General features: G+C 55.3%; 1 protein-coding gene and 1 long non-coding RNA gene across 2 annotated transcripts in view; both read right to left on the bottom strand.

The window, feature by feature from the left end:
- The window catches only part of Tbcd (tubulin folding cofactor D), a 107,869-nt gene extending 91,125 nt beyond the window's left edge, over positions 1 to 16,744 (bottom strand). The window contains exons 1-6 of the mRNA XM_046463143.2: positions 16,486 to 16,744; positions 15,269 to 15,319; positions 6,526 to 6,623; positions 5,430 to 5,531; positions 3,916 to 4,062; positions 3,480 to 3,535 (exon numbers count right to left, since the gene is read on the bottom strand). Of these exons, the coding sequence (XP_046319099.1) occupies positions 3,480 to 3,535; positions 3,916 to 4,062; positions 5,430 to 5,531; positions 6,526 to 6,623; positions 15,269 to 15,319; positions 16,486 to 16,669 (638 nt within the window). The 5' untranslated portion in view covers positions 16,670 to 16,744. The remainder of the gene's footprint in view (positions 1 to 3,479; positions 3,536 to 3,915; positions 4,063 to 5,429; positions 5,532 to 6,525; positions 6,624 to 15,268; positions 15,320 to 16,485) is intronic.
- On the bottom strand, positions 4,241 to 5,032 carry LOC131424897 (uncharacterized). The gene is made up of 2 exons (XR_009228514.1): positions 4,694 to 5,032; positions 4,241 to 4,476 (listed from the first exon to the last, which is right to left on the bottom strand). It is a non-coding gene; the product is annotated as an uncharacterized LOC131424897 (long non-coding RNA).
- Positions 16,745 to 17,093: the final 349 nt, after the last annotated feature.

A 17,093-nucleotide genomic window follows, 5' to 3' on the forward strand; every position in this document is an offset into this window, starting at 1 on the left:
TAATGCTATGACTGAGCGTGGGAGAGCGTGACCTCTCCCAAGTCAGGAAGAAAACCCAGGTTCTACTGCTGTCCTGGTGTCCGCAGTTCACGGTGCACTCCTGGAGACCCCCACTGGTCAGCAAGCCTGGTGGTTGACTTCAGTGTGCAGTCAGAAAGACATACTCCCGCAGGACGCTGAGGCGCATGCCTAAAATCCCAGTGGCTTGGGAGGCTGCGGCAGGAGGATCGCGAGTTCAAAGCCAGCCTCAGCAACTTAGTGAGGCCCTAAGCAACGTAGTGAGACCCTGCCTCTAAATAAAAAATAAAAAGGGCTGGGGATGTGGCTCAGTGGTTAAGTGCCCCTGAGTTCAATCCCTGGTACCAAAAAAATAAATAAATAAAAAGACTCCAGGGCCTCGTCCAGGGAATTCTATGTGGTGGATCCAGAAAGGGGCCCTGAGACCCCTGACACCCTCGCTCTAGGGCAAGGCCTGAGATTCATGCACTCTTTTCCTGGGCACTGGCTCTGCTGTCACCAGGAAGTACCGGCTGCATCCTCAGTCTGCCCTCTGACTCAGCCCCAAAGGATGAAGATACAGGCATTCTGAGCAGATGCCACACCCAGGGTACAGAAGAAGTGCAGGGTGAGGCCCAGAGCCACTCAGTGGTGAAGGCTGGACCACACACAGCCCCAGCCTGGAGCCTGCTCGGGTTCCCCTCTGGAAGACCCACAAGACCCAGCTTGGTCTGGTCCCCCTCCACACCTGAGTCTAACTTTAGTCCCTTCTCAAGTGAGATCACACGAATCTACAGGTAGAAACCTAAGGCTGCTGGACAGATTGAAGCAAGTCACTATCTTTGTTTTTCTTGTTTGTAAAAAGCACAGAAGCACATGTTCACATCAGAAAGCCCAAAATACAAATGAAAATTTAAAAAGTCTCTCTCGCACAGACACATATATGAAGCCTCACACCAGCAGGGCTGTCCACTCTCTGGGAAGAGTCTGAGCCCTAAGCTCCCTGCTCTTTCAAAGAACACAACACCACAGGCCACAGCCGCTTCAACAGCGGTCTCCACTATCACCTGCAAGGGCCCTGTGAGCTCTACCAATGGCCAAAAGAACCCTGGCCACAGGGCCAGGCCTCTCTCAGAGTGGCCGGGGGACCCGGTTGGGCTCCAGTCTCAAGAAATGCCATCTCCTGGGACATGGTCACTCAGGATCCAACAGCACCGCCAGCCCAATGCTGTGGGTGCACTGACTCCGCCTCAGCAAAGCACAGCACATACAGGTGGCAAGCCCTGCTCAACGTCACACGTGTGCACACGTGTTACAGAGCAACACAAATTAACGGGAAAGTGCAATATTCAGACTGGTGCTGAAACACCTAGGCAGCCTCCAGGACCTGTCACACAGGCTGCAGCTCGACCTACGAGGGGAGAACAAACCTCTCACACGCGGAGATGCTGGGCTTCAGAGTCAAAATAACTAAAGGGAAGGGAAGGACGACTCTCCTGACCTCAGAGGCCCGAGTCAGGATCAGGATGCAGGGCACCCGCCAGGCTCACAGCCAGCAGCCAGACACCCACAAGACACGCCAGACCCCGCGTGGAGCGGCGCTGCCCAGGCCCTGCCAGGCAGCGAACACCAAGTCAGCCTTGACACTGCCATGAGGGGGAGCTGATGCGGCGGGCGGGCCGCTGGCACATGAGTCCAGAGCCCCCTCAGCACTCACGTGGAAGCCAGGGAAAGGCGGGAGGGCACACTGTGAGTGCCGCCCTGTGGGTTCAGTAACAAAGACAGACCCCACCACGAGCCAGAGTTGCACACGAGGTGTTTCCCAACATTCCAGAATTTCCACCTTTTCTACGGAGCACACCTTGGTTTTATTGGGGGGGGGGGGGACAGGTCTCGCCACGTTGCCCAGGTTGCCCTTGAACTCCTGGCCTCATGTGCCAGTGTGCCCAACACACCTTTGCTTTTAGTTAACTATCTAACTCTCCAGATTGAGGCCATCAAGACAAAAGGTGTGTTTTCCCTGCTACAGGGTTTCCTGCCGAAGCACCGCAGCACAGGGGTGGCAGCACAGGGGTGGCAGCACAGGGGTGGCAGCATCAGGAGCCTCCGAGAACGCTGGAGAGCAGGAGCTCAGCCAACAGGAAGCAGGCACAGCAGGGAGTGATCTTGAGCCTCAACAGGGCCACTCTCCCCGCCCATAGGCAGCTACAGGCTCGTCAGAAGGAGTCCCAAGGCCTCTGGCAGGTGCTGCCCCTGCCCAACCAACCCTGGGGCCCACCCTGGAGGGTCCTGATCCACAGGCACGGGCTCCAGCACAGCGCACTAGCTGCTGGGCACCAGGTGGCACTGCAGCCCCACTCCAGGTGCCCGGGCTTGGCTGGCTGCTCCCGCAGGAACCCAGGAGTGAGCCAGATTCAGGTTTTGCCCTTCCCTGGCCCAGCTCAGCATGGATCTACCATAAGAGGAACCATAAGAATCACACAACAGATACCACCCTTCACTAAGGAGGTCAGCAACATCGGCAGGATCCCACCCATGGCAAACAGAGGGCTCTTGGCTCGTCCTGACTTTCCACCTTGACCTTCACGGTACTTCCAGCTCAGACCGCTGAACTCTCACTCCACTGTCAGAACTCATCCCGGGATGTGGCTTAGGGTGGGGGCTGTATGCAGAGTGTCCAGAGCAAGTGCTGGTCCTGGGGACAGACTGGAAGCAGCACATGAGCACAGTGACCACGTGTGGGTGGACACACGGCTCCAGGGCAGCAGGCCACAGCGCTCACTCGTGTAAACAGAAAGAACCCTGCCCTCTCTCAGCCCTCGCTACAGCTGGGCGCCCTGCCGAGGCTCGTCCTCCCCTCCTCAGGTCCACTCCTGAGCACAGCAGTCAGACATCTCCTGGCCCCCAACACTCGACAAAGCCAGCGTCTGCCACCATGTGGAGGACCCACAAGGCAGAGGTGCCAGTCGTTGCCCCGCAGAAACCACCAACAGGATTCACAACACCAACCAGGAGAAAAAACCCAAACTGTTCAACTTGTGTAACTACCACATGTTCAGATCCCATCAGAGGAGACACTGACATCCTCAATGCCACACGCCAGCTTCCTCGCCTTCACACTGGATCCCGTCCTGGTGGCCAACCCAGCTGACTAGAGACCGTCTCTCGGGATATCTGGGGACTTCCACCACAAGCCACATACCTGTGCACTCAGATCTCTGACCCTGGCATGAGCTGCTCCTGAAGGGACCCTCAAAGGCAGAGGCTGCTACCACCCAGAGGAGGCAGCCACGCCTGGGGACTCCCTGCACACTCTGGGCTGCCTCCTGGGCAAGACCTATCGGGTGACTCTGCAAGCCCAGGCCAGCCTCGCATGACCACTGCAGGTGCAGATGTCCTTCTGTATGGACTGACAGACACATGCAACCAACATCACGCAAACCGCCCATCAACAAACACAGCCAGCAATCTCCAGGACTTACCTAGACACAAGGACAGCAGCCGCGTCTCGGGCCTTGTCACTGACAGCCAGGTAGGCCTGCAAGAATTTGACAGATGTCAACTTAACATTCTTGCTTCTCTTCATCTTCTAGGTTTCCCTAGAAAATAGCTGAACGTTGTTACTTGTACAATGTTGAAAACCCAATATGAGGTGGAACATAATACCGCTGCTGCATCACGGCTGGGCCTAGCCCAAGTCTCCGCACCGCCAGTGAGGACAGACATCTGCTGCCCTGTCACCCTGGGCTCTACCCAATCATCCCAAATTCAAAATAGGGCGAGCGAATCTTACCTCACTGGAAAACAGAGTTCAAGAAAACACAAAAGTACCCAAAGTCCACTGAATGAACACAACCTCAAGGCAGCACAAGCCGGAGAAGGGTGCGGGCAGCAGGTCAAGGGCACAGCCACACTCACCTGAGCTATGCGCAGGATGCGGTCCATCGTGGACACTCGTGTCTCCTCAGGTTGGGTGAGGAGGTTCCCATCAAAACGTGAAAAATCAAAAGGGATGAGGCAGGTCATGGAGAGCCACAGGAGCAGCATGTAGCGCGTTTCCCAGGTCTAGGAAGTCAAGCCACAGAGGCCCTGTCAGAGACAGCGGGCCTGCGCTCCTCCAGGTGCTGGTCCAGGCCTTCTCCCACTGGCCAGAGCCTGGGGCACACACATCCTCAGCCACATCCTCCCATGTCCCCACCACACGCACAGACAGGAGACAGAATGAACACAGAAGAATCCTATCCAAAATGTAAATGGGCCTTTATTTTGGTATCGGGCATTGAACCCAGAGGCACTCAACCACTGAGCCACATCCCCAGCCCTTTTTTGTATTTTCTTGAGAGACAGGGTCTTGCTGAGATGCTTAGGGCTTCACTAAGTTGCTGAGGCTGGCTTTGAACTCACAATCCGCCTGCCTCAGCCCTCCTGAGCTGCTGATGGAATTAGAGGCATGTGCCACTGTACCTGGTGCAAACGGGCCTTTTGAGAAAAGGAGAGACAGATGAAAAGACTTAAAAGTAAACAAAAGACTCTCGACTGGCACTACAAAGGGATGCCCGGGAGCCAGGGTGCAGCTCCCTGGTGGAGCCCTTGCCCAGTGCCCATGGGCTCTGGGTTCCACCCCAACACTCAGCAAAGCACAAAACAAAGGAAAGGAAGGCTTATATTTCAGTAATTAAAAAACAAGAGTCCGCACCAGCTGTGCAGGCCTTCCACAGGTACCAGCCGCAGCAAGGAGAGAGGCCCTGGCGGAGAAGACAGCAGCAAGTCTCCAGCAGGCACAGTCACCTGAATGCACAGTGGGCAGCCCTGTGGCCTCAGGAGGGCCAGTGGCAAGGCTGGCCCTTTCTGGCCTCTGGGAACATGGACTCCAGCGGGGCTCCCTGGGCCCAGTGCTCAAGGGTGCCTGAGGTGCACACAGCGGAGCTGGCACAGGCACCCGCCTCCCCCAGCTCTGCAGTTGGCACCAGCCAGACCAGTGCCTACACGACCAGCCCCAGTGAACACCCATGCGCTCGGCTGGGACCATGCCCCACCTGTGTGGCCATGCCGTGCTGTTGGGGGTGGCCCATGCGCTGTGCCCTCCAGGCAGCAGCAACCTGGCTTTGCCCCGCACCCCTCCCCTTGCTGACTGGCTTGGTGTGCTTGGCTGCAACCACCACCCCCAGGAATGACTCCACTGAGTCCTGGTCCTCCAGTCCTCCCCAGCAGTCAGTCCCTGGGGCCTCGGGGACCCAGCACAGTCACACTCAAGCTAAAAGTGTATCTTTTCTTTGTAAAGGACACACTTCATAGGAGAATAAGTGAAAGCACCACAAGTAGAAACTAAAGGGAACGTCAAAAGAAGAGGGGGAATGATAGGAAACCAGGCAGAATGAGGGGGGCAGGAGGGGCGGCCCCACGGAGAGCAGCAGGCAGGGGGCAGTGCGCACCTCGTGGTCTGTAGGGTTCTGACCCGAGAACATGTCCAGCACAGGCTGCACGTCAGCTACTTCGTGAGGAAATAAACGAAGAAATACCTTGTAGCCTCGAACCTACCAAATAAAAAGACACTGAATGACATACACAGTGACAACATGGTCTTCCTCCTCTCATCAAAAATCACTCCAGGAGGGCTCCCTGGCCCAGTGCTCAAGGGTGCCTGTGGGTACAGAGTGGAGCCTGCGCAGGCTCACGCCTCCCCCAGCTCTGCAGCTGACACATAGCCCCGCTGGACTCCATGTTCCCAGAGGCCAGAAAGGGCCAGCCTTGCCACTGGCCCTCCTGAGGCACAGGGCTGCCTGTGGGCTCCTAGCCTACCCACTGTGCATTCAGTGCCCCCAGTGATGTAGGGGAATTGTCACACCCCAGTGACACCACTTAGCAAAATCCAAGGAACAGTTCAGGAGCGCTCTGCCTCCCAGTTCAGCCCACTCATTAAATGTGTTCTGACCCAGATCAGCCAACAAAGCTCTGTAGCTCGTCAGAAATACACACAATACAAAAAAGCCACTTCTACCTTGTTCACATGATTGTCCCAACAGTCCTGAGGAGTAGGTCCCCACAAGCATCAAAAATCCTCATACTCACTAACGCTTCCATAAACATCTACAGTTTCTCTTGCCAGCGAGGACCTCTGCAGGAATACTGCAATGTGCGGCCTCAGCAACCATAAGCCCCCTGCAGAGCCAGCTCCAAGTTCACTCCCAGGGTGGGACCTGCAGACTCCCCTTGTGTGGGCCACCAGGTGGGCACCACCAGGAGCCTGCAAGGAAGTAGGACATGGGTCTGCAGGCCAGATTCCCACCACGCTCATCCCTGCAGTAAAGTACAAGCAGCACTTCCATTTCCACCAAGTTTTTCTGCTTTTTCCTCATAAGAAAGTTTGTGTCTGGGACAAAGGATGCCCCAGGTCACTGAGACCTGAGCTCCCAGGTGGAGACCTGCAGCTGTCTGAGACCACAGTCCTCAGCAGGACACTCTGGAGAGCAACTTTTGACCAGTATGTTAAGAAAGCTTCCGTCAACTCTCAGTCTATGCAAATATTACCTTGGTGATGATGTAGAGAAATTTAAAAGCCAGATGTACAAGGGCAGTTGGGGACGTCTTATCTCGCACCATGTCCAACAACAAGTTCATCATCCACTCTAGAGAAAGAGACAGCAGACATTTGCTATAAAATTAAACATCAATATGACATCAAAACAGGATGGAGAACAAAAGGATGGTTCAAGGTTAACAACCCACGTGACCCAGCATAAGCAGAGCAGCAGAAACGTGTGTTCACCTAGGCCATCGCCAGAAGGGCCGGCACCTTGGGACAACGTGCATTCCTGCTCCCACCCCCTTACAGTACTGGAATGGAAACTGGGGTGCTCTGAGCCACAACCCAGCCCTTTTTATCTTGAGACAGAGTCTCATGAGGTTGCTGAGGCTGGCTTTGAACTTGCAGTCCTCCTGCCTCTCCTTCCCAAGTCGCTGGGATGACAGGCGTGCACCGCCGTGCCTGGCCCACACCTAGAACTTCATGAATCTTAATAGATGAAGAACAACAGCCAGCACTGACAGAGTACTGGCCTAGCACGTATGAGGCCCCGAGTTCAATCCCCAGAACCCAAAGGAGACAACCCGCACAGGCCTGGTCAGAAAGACAATACCAAGAGCCGGACAGCATGCAGAGCAGCAGGATCGTGCCGCTGGCGACAGCACAGAGTGGTGTCTACAAGAACAAGGGGCGCCTGACATGGTCAGCCAAGAAAAAGAGAACACACATGCACCCAAAGATGGCCCATGAAGGTCCAAGGTAGCACTCAAGGTGATGTCAAGCCTGACTGACCAACATCCACCAGTGGGCAGCAGAACAAACCAACAGTTTCTCAAGCAGAGGCAGAAGCAGACTGCTGAGGCAGACTGACAACCCTCGGGGACATTCCTTCAAGGAAGCCTCCAGGAAGTATAAAGGTCAAGTGGTCTGCAGAGAGCAAGCCCACAGGTGGGGTCCAGGCCAGGGGAGAAGCTGGCCTCAGAGGACCCAGGCACACTTTGGGATAACAGAAATGCTCTATACCTAGACAAGGGTGGGGCATGCACGGGCTAAAACTCAAAAGGCACTCTCAAAAGAGACGCATTTTATTGTACATTGAGTTATAGCTCAATGATGTTAATCCGAAAATTTTTAAAAGATTAAAATGTATAGCCAGGGATAAAAGATCAAGTTGGAATTATTCACAAATTAGATAACTATTTACCTGCTTAGAAAACCTAAAAGAAACAACCAAAACACAACACCTCCAAAGTAAATATTTCCTTTCACAGTGAGACTTACCAACGCAATGCTTGGGAAATCAGCCACCACAACAGACCTCATGCTACGTGGTTCTACTCTGAAATGCTGAGGACTTGCAAAGATCCAGCAGTGGTGGCAGGGACAGAGACATGGGGGACCACCCAGCAAGTACACTTCAAAGTTGAACTCTGAGGCAAAGATGGTGTTGTTTTTCAGGAAAAAGTATTGCTACATATATTCTGTTATAATGTTGCCAGTTAAAAAAGCAAGAAAACAAAATGTATCTTTGCTGAATGCCAGGTATAATCCGCCATAAACACCCCAGCAACTCTGGAGGCTGATTGGGGGAGGATGGCAAGTTTGAGACCACCCTCATCACCATAGCAAGACCCTATCTCAAAATAAAAAATAAAAAGGACTGCGGATGTGGCTCAGCGGTAAAGCACCCTAGGTTCAATCCCCAGTACCCCCAAAAAACTGTTTCACAAGAACAATGAAAGATTAAAAAAAAAAATCTAGAAATAAATCTAAAAAAATTTCTAAAATTTTAAAGAAAATTACCAAACTTTACTGAGCGAAATAAAGGACTGGAATAATCAGGAAGACAACACTGTTCCCAGGAAACCTAGCCCCATACAGACATCTGCCCTGCATAAATCTGCACACCTGACAATTCCAGGTATGGGTAGCAAAGTCACTCTGAAGCTTCTCTGCATGAACAAAAGGGCTGGAACACAAGAAGGCGGATGCTGGAAGAAACACAGCAGCTGCTGGAGCCCAGGACGGGAGCCTGAGCACAGCGCGGCCTCAGAAACAGCCCTCTGCGGGCCGGGCTGGGTGCTGCACAGACTGAAGTGGGCCTTCCAGCAGGGGAGGGTCTGCTGAATCACTCAACAAACAAACTTCCTAAAGGTACCAGCACAGGCCAGGCACAAAGGAGGGGTAGTTTGACAACCCAAAGTTTTTAACACTTCAGTTCCTTGCAGCACATGTCTTTAAAAAAGCAAAAGCAACTGGACACTGTGTCACAGAATAAAAAATAAAAAGGGCTGGGGGCCTGGCTCAATGGTGGAGCAACCAGGGCTCAATCCCCAGCACTGAAAAAAATAGGCAATAGCAGAGCAAGGAAACGTGGGCCATGAAAGAACCAGCATCACTGTCCTCCCAGAACACACACAGCCTTAGGCAGCTCCTCCAACATGTCCTTCCCTGATCCATCACACAGGTTGGGGCAGAGAGGCAGCATGGCCCACAGTGACAGCGCCAGCACTGTGCCCAAAGGCTCCAGGCTCACACCAGCAGGCACAGCCCAAAGCAGGGAAGGCAAGACCACACCCACCTCAGGACACCAGCAAACACACAGGAAGAGGGCGGAGGCATTCACTGGAGGGAGCAACAAGCACAGGGAAGTCTGTCAGAACCCTGCTTTGGGAAGACGGTAGGCCACCACCTCACCCCTCGGAGGGCACTGACCCGTCCACCCTGACACTGCTGCACCCCACCACCTACCAGCTCACAGGACATCTGAATGTCCACCCTCACACTACTCCATCTCCACCACCTACCACCTCACAGGACATCTGCCCATCCACCCTCACACTGCCACCTCTCCACCACCTACCACCTCACAGGACATCTGAATGTCCACCCTCACACTACTGCATCTCCACCACCTACCACCTCACAGGTCATCTGCCCGTCCACCCTCACACTGCCACCTCTCCACCACCTACCACCTCACAGGACATCTGCCCATCCACCCACACACTACTGCATCTCCACCACCTACCACCTCACAGGTCATCTGCCCATCCACCCTCACACTGCTGCATCTCCACCACCTACCACCTCACAGGTCATCTGCCCATCCACCCTCACACGGCTGCATCTCCACCACCTACCACCTCACAGGTCATCTGCCCATCCACCCTCACACTACTGCATCTCCACCACCTACCACCTCACAGGACATCTGCCCCTCCACCCTCACACTGCCACCCCTCCACCACCTACCACCTCACAGGACATCTGCCCGTCCACCCTCACACTACTGCATCTCCACCACCTACCACCTCACAGGACATCTGCCCATCCACCCTCACACTGCCACCCCTCCACCACCTACCACCTCACAGGACATCTGCCCGTCCACCCTCACACTGCTGCATCTCCACCACCTACCACCTCACAGGACATCTGCCCGTCCACCCTCACACTGCTGCATCTCCACCACCTACCACCTCACAGGACATCTGCCCGTCCACCCTCACACTGCCACCTCTCCACCACCTACCACCTCACAGGACATCTGCCCGTCCACCCTCACACTGCCACCTCTCCACCACCTACCACCTCACAGGACATCTGCCCATCCACCCTCACACTACTGCATCTCCACCACCTACCACCTCACAGGACATCTGCCCATCCACCCTCACACTACTGCATCTCCACCACCTACCACCTCACAGGACATCTGCCCATCCACCCTCACACTGCCGCATCTCCACCACCTACCACCTCACAGGACATCTGCCCGTCCACCCTCACACTGCCACCTCTCCACCACCTACCACCTCACAGGACATCTGCCCATCCACCCTCACACTGCCACCTCTCCACCACCTACCACCTCACAGGACATCTGCCCATCCACCCTCACACTGCCACCCCTCCACCACCTACCACCTCACAGGACATCTGCCCATCCACCCTCACACTGCTGCATCTCCACCACCTACCACCTCACAGGACATCTGCCCATCCACCCTCACACTGCCACCCCTCCACCACCTACCACCTCACAGGACATCTGCCCATCCACCCTCACACTACTGCATCTCCACCACCTACCACCTCACAGGTCATCTGCCCATCCACCCTCACACTGCCACCTCTCCACCACCTACCACCTCACAGGACATCTGCCCGTCCACCCTCACACTACTGCATCTCCACCACCTACCACCTCACAGGACATCTGCCCGTCCACCCTCACACTGCCACCCCTCCACCACCTACCACCTCACAGGACATCTGCCCATCCACCCTCACACTACTGCATCTCCACCACCTACCACCTCACAGGACATCTGCCCATCCACCCTCACACTGCCACCTCTCCACCACCTACCACCTCACAGGACATCTGCCCATCCACCCTCACACTGCCACCTCTCCACCACCTACCACCTCACAGGACATCTGCCCGTCCACCCTCACACTGCCACCTCTCCACCACCTACCACCTCACAGGACATCTGCCCATCCACCCTCACACTGCCACCTCTCCACCACCTACCACCTCACAGGACATCTGCCCATCCACCCTCACACTACTGCATCTCCACCACCTACCACCTCACAGGACATCTGCCCATCCACCCTCACACTGCCACCTCTCCACCACCTACCACCTCACAGGACATCTGCCCATCTACCCTCACACTGCTGCATCTCCACCACCTACCACCTCACAGGACATCTGCCCATCCACCCTCACACTGCCACCCCTCCACCACCTACCACCTCACAGGACATCTGCCCATCCACCCTCACACTGCCACCCCTCCACCACCTACCACCTCACAGGACATCTGCCCACCCACCCTCACACTACTGCATCTCCACCACCTACCACCTCACAGGACATCTGCCCATCCACCCTCACACTGCCACCTCTCCACCACCTACCACCTCACAGGACATCTGCCCATCCACCCTCACACTACTGCATCTCCACCACCTACCACCTCACAGGACATCTGCCCATCCACCCTCACACTACTGCATCTCCACCACCTACCACCTCACAGGACATCTGCCCATCCACCCTCACACTGCTGCATCTCCACCACCTACCACCTCACAGGACATCTGCCCATCCACCCTCACACTGCCACCCCTCCACCACCTACCACCTCACAGGACATCTGCCCATCCACCCTCACACTGCTGCATCTCCACCACCTACCACCTCACAGGACATCTGCCCATCCACCCTCACACTGCCACCCCTCCACCACCTACCACCTCACAGGACATCTGCCCATCCACCCTCACACTGCTGCATCTCCACCACCTACCACCTCACAGGACATCTGCCCATCCACCCTCACACTGCCACCCCTCCACCACCTACCACCTCACAGGACATCTGCCCGTCCACCCTCACACTGCCACCTCTCCACCACCTACCACCTCACAGGACATCTGCCCATCCACCCTCACACTGCCACCCCTCCACCACCTACCACCTCACAGGACATCTGCCCGTCCACCCTCACACTGCCGCATCTCCACCACCTACCACCTCACAGGACATCTGCCCCTCCACCCTCACACTACTGCATCTCCACCACCTACCACCTCACAGGACATCTGCCCATCCACCCTCACACTACTGCATCTCCACCACCTACCACCTCACAGGACATCTGCCCCTCCACCCTCACACTGCTGCATCTCCACCACCTACCACCTCACAGGACATCTGCCCATCCACCCTCACACTGCTGCATCTCCACCACCTACCACCTCACAGGACATCTGCCCATCCACCCTCACACTGCCACCTCTCCACCACCTACCACCTCACAGGACATCTGCCCATCCACCCTCACACTGCCACCCCTCCACCACCTACCACCTCACAGGACATCTGCCCGTCCACCCTCACACTGCCACCTCTCCACCACCTACCACCTCACAGGTCATCTGCCCGTCCACCCTCACACTACTGCATCTCCACCACCTACCACCTCACAGGACATCTGCCCGTCCACCCTCACACTGCCGCATCTCCACCACCTACCACCTCACAGGACATCTGCCCGTCCACCCTCACACTGCTGCTACAACACACTGGAAACTACACTCACAGAAGCAGCGAACAGCCCTTCCATGTCTGTCGTAAATAAGGAAAGGACCAGCCCTTCACTGCAACACTGTCCCAAAGGAAAGAGAATTCAGGGATCAGCAGAGCGCAAGCAACTCCCTGGCTCAGAAAGTTTAGGACAGATCTCACAACCCCTGCACAATCACTGGGGGCCCAGAGAGCCAATGACCCATACAGAAGGCACAGTTTCTCTCTGCTGCCCCAGAAGCCCAGTAAGAGAGTCATCAAGAACTAAAGATGGGCTTGGGTTTTGGCTCAGTGGTAGAGCGCTCACCTAGCATGAACGAGGCACTGGGTTCGATCCTCAGCACCACATAAATGTAAAATAAAGATATTGTGTCCACCTAAAACTTAAGAATAAATATTTAAAAAAATAAATAAATAAAGATAACGGGGCTGGCGACATAGCTCAGCTGGTATAGTGCTTAGGCCCTGGGTTTGACTCCTTAGCACCACAAAAAGAAAAAAAGAAAAAAACCTGCAGTTCTAAAGAACTAAAGATAGGTCTGGGGTTTTAGCTTAGTGGCAGAGTGCTTGCCTACCATATGTGAGACACTGGGTTCGATTCTTAGCGCCACATATAAATAAATGAATAAATAAAGGTCCATCAACAACTAAAACTATATTAAAAAAAAAAAAACACTAAAGACATACAGCAGGTCTTGGTTACACACACCTGTAACCCCTGAGGCTCAAGATGCTAAGGCAGCAGGACCATGAATCCAAAGCCAGCCTCAACAACTTAGAGGCTCTAAGCAACTAGCAAGACCCTGACTCAAAATAAAAAATGAAAAGGACTGGGGTTGTGGCTCAGGAGTTAGGCACCCCTAGGTTCAATCCCTGGTGCACCCCCCCCCAAAAAAAAAGAACTAAATATGTAAACGCATAAGTGAAGGGAAGAAAACTGCCCAGAAGCTGGAAGGCAGGCACAACTGGTGGTCCAGCAGGGGGTGAAGCGCAGCACGTTGCCCTGGCAAGACCCGGTGTTTACGCTGCAGCAGTCAACCCTACAGACCTAGCCACATTGGTATTTTCAATTTAAGTCAGATTAAAAATCCAGTTTCTCAGGGCTGTGGTTATAGCTCAGCGGAAGAGTGCTTGCCTCGCACTTGTGAGGTACTGCGTTCGATCCTCAGCACCACGTTAAATAAATAAATAAATAAATGAATGAATAAATAAAGATATTGTGTCCATCTTTAAAAAAAAAAAAAAACTTTTAGAAAAAAATTCAGCTTCTCATTCACACTAGACACACACAGGTGCTCAAGGCCACATGTAGCTAGTGCCAGCCTGGGGGAGAGCACAGATCTAGACCATTCTGTCAGTGAACGAAGTCCTACTGGACAACCCTCTCTGGAGAGGGGAAGCTAGAAGCTGAACTGGGAGCCAGCCCTGATAACAACGGCTCAGCAGGCCTGGAGAGGGCCAGAGGGGCTGCACAGTGCCCCTCAGGCAGAAAAGCAAGTCACCAAGCACTGCGGGCTCCCAGTCGGGCTCTCAAGAAGGTAACACAACAGTCAAAACAAGGTGGAGGGCTGAGGCTGTAGCTCAGTGGCAGAGCGCTTGCCTCACATGTGCGAGGCACTAGGTTCAATCCTCAGCTCCACATAAAAATAAACAAAGATACTGTGTGTTCATCTACAACTGAAAAAAAATTTTTAAAAAATAAATAACAAGGTAAAGAACTTCATCGTCATGCAAGAGACCAAAAGTAGAGGACTCAGAGAGAAGCTAAGACCCCAAGGATCGCTACAGACAGCCAACATCTAACTCGGCACAAAAGAAGGAGGAGCACAGCAGTGACCACAACACCACAGAGTGATGTCCCTGTACTGTAGGAGAATGTCTTCAGCCATCTGTCTACAAACATTCCACCTAGGAAGAAAGACCCAGAGCATGTCAATCCTCAGGGAACGGCAGGTCGGGACACAGGGGCTGAAACAGGTGAGTTCACAAGGCCCACCTGAAAATCCCATCACTGGGAGAAGAGAAATTCAACATGAGCATGTGCACACCACAGGGCGTCTCTCACACAGGTCTGCACACCCCATCCTCCAGCCACAGACCAACCCCTGAGTGACAGAGCCCCATGTGAGCCTATGCACCTGCCCCTGCTGCCTCTCCAACCTAGTCACCAGGGCTATCTTCTCCTTCCCAGGTTCAGGACCAGGACAAAAAGGAAAAAAATTAATCTGTATGAAATGGTCAAATATTTAAAGACATCCACTGCAGGTCCGGATCAGTGTCTCCATCTATAAAAATGGAGATGGCAGACACTCTCCTTAGCTGCTATGGGTGTGGAATGGGGACCCGTGTGATGATTACCAGCAGGACACCCTGTGCCCAGACTTAACAAACTAAGACACACGCAAGAAGAAAAGATGTGTTCCCAAAGAGCAGCAGGAGAAAGCAGCTCAGACACATCTGTGCACGATCTAAAGTAAGACCTGGACTTCAAGTCACACCAAAGGTGCACTAGAAGTAGCTACCAGGCCTTCCAGCAAATGAGACCTGTACCATGGACACGTCACCTGGTATCTTCTGGGAGTAGCACACACAGGAGCCATCACCATTCACAGGACTTTGTGATCATCAATTTCAGTGCTTACCAAGGTGTGGGTCCAACAGATGAGGCTGCTCCTGATACTTGTCCATTATTACTAAAAAGAAAATAACACGAATATTGACCATCCACCCACTAAACATGCATGTGAGCCCTGGGGCAGCTCCCCCTTTCACACACACCAAACGTGCATGTAAGCCCTTGCAGCTCCCAGCACACTTAACTTCTGACAGGTGCCACACAGGGCCCTGGGGTGAGCAATCCACCATGCTCCAGCAGGCCACTGTGGCATGGTCTGCTGGTCACTGGCTCAGCACACCCTCCTCTTGGGTCCTCTTCTGGCACCACTGAATGCACCCTCCCTAACCAGGTCTCTCCCCACTCCGCCCCCCACTCACCCTCCAGGGCCCCCCTTCCCACTTCTGAGACTCACCCCTTCCAAGCATTCCCTGCTCCCCTGCCGAGCACATCATGCAATGTGCTCTCCCATCCCTGCCAGCTCTTCAACCCAGGACCCCACTGGCTCCTTATCCCCAGAACACCTGCTGTTCACCCCACCCCCAGCTGCTAAAACCACTTTTTCCCAATCCATTGACTTCTCTTAACAGGGCAGCCTGACCATAACGCCCACTTCCCAGGAATGGGAAGGTGGGCCTTCACGGGTCCCTGGATTCATCTCACTCTCACGACAGTTCTGTACCTGTCTGCCTTATCATTAAGGCAAGTTTAGAGCAGCAGAACTGCTACTCTAGACCTAACCAGACCAAGAGACAGAGACAAGGCTCGAACCCAGGGCCTGCGTCATCAAAACCCACACTCTTTCCACGGGATCCACCACCTGCCTCTGCCGTCATTCCAAAACAAGGAAGACAAGAGCACAGGATCAGCAGAGACCTCTTTAGCTAAAAGGGTCCGCAAAAAAAAAAGAAAGAAATGGTTTCACTCAAGTGCAAAACCCTGACTGAAGGACGCAGGCTCATCTGGCAGGCCGTGGAGGACTCAGGCTAACAAGGAACCTAGCTCCAGCGCTGCTCGCCACGCGCCCTCGCTCTGCGCGGGTCCTCCCCGCTTCAGCGCGGGCCGCTGCTCCCGCTCCCTCCCGGGGCACCGAGGCCCCACAAAGCGGCGCTTTGTCCCGCTCCTGCAGGGCGGGGCAGGTGCCCACGCTCCCGGGTGCGCGCCGCAGCGACACGCGAGGCGAGGCCGGGGTCGGGGTCGGGGTCGGGCTGCCCCCCTCGCCTGCCCTCCCGGTCCGGCCCGCACCGCGGAACCGCTCCTCCGCCACCTCCCGGGCTGCGCGCTCGCCATGCACCACCCGCAGGCGGCCGAGCAGCGCGCGGATCTCCACGCTCTCGCCGAACGCTTCCAGGGCGGCGCCACGGGCCAGCGCCTCGTCCTCTGCCTCCTCCTCCGCTGCACCCGCCACAGGCAAGTCGCTTAAGGCCATCCCGGCACCGGCAGAGGACCAGCACCGGCCCCAAGGCTGCAGCCCGGCAGCTGCTGGCTCCGCCCCGCGACCTCCGACCCCGCTACGAGGCGCGCCAGCCGCCAAATGGGAGCGCGTGGAGGGGGCGGTGCCCGATGATGCGCATGCGCTAGAAGTCAGCAGGCCCGGGAGGGCGGAGCCCCAGTGCGGACTGACCCCCGACGGGGAGGGATCTGAGCTCAGGGGAGGAGTAGGGGGCGGGGTCTGTGAGCCGGGGCGGGGACGGGGAACTGGGGGACTGCGCATGTGGAGACTGAGTTCACGGGGGCCGCGGGAGGGAGCCGGGGTGGGACCTAGATGTGGGGCCGAGGCAGAGCGGTGCGGGGGGCCAGGGCGGGGCCTGGATGTGGGGCCGAGCGGAGCGGTGCGGGAGGCCAGGGCGGGT

This window comes from Marmota monax, unplaced genomic scaffold (genome assembly GCF_021218885.2).
Source record: "Marmota monax isolate L192 unplaced genomic scaffold, Marmota_monax_Labrador192_F-V1.1 WCK01_AAM20220418_F8-fsc00220, whole genome shotgun sequence".
NCBI lineage: Eukaryota > Metazoa > Chordata > Mammalia > Rodentia > Sciuridae > Marmota > Marmota monax.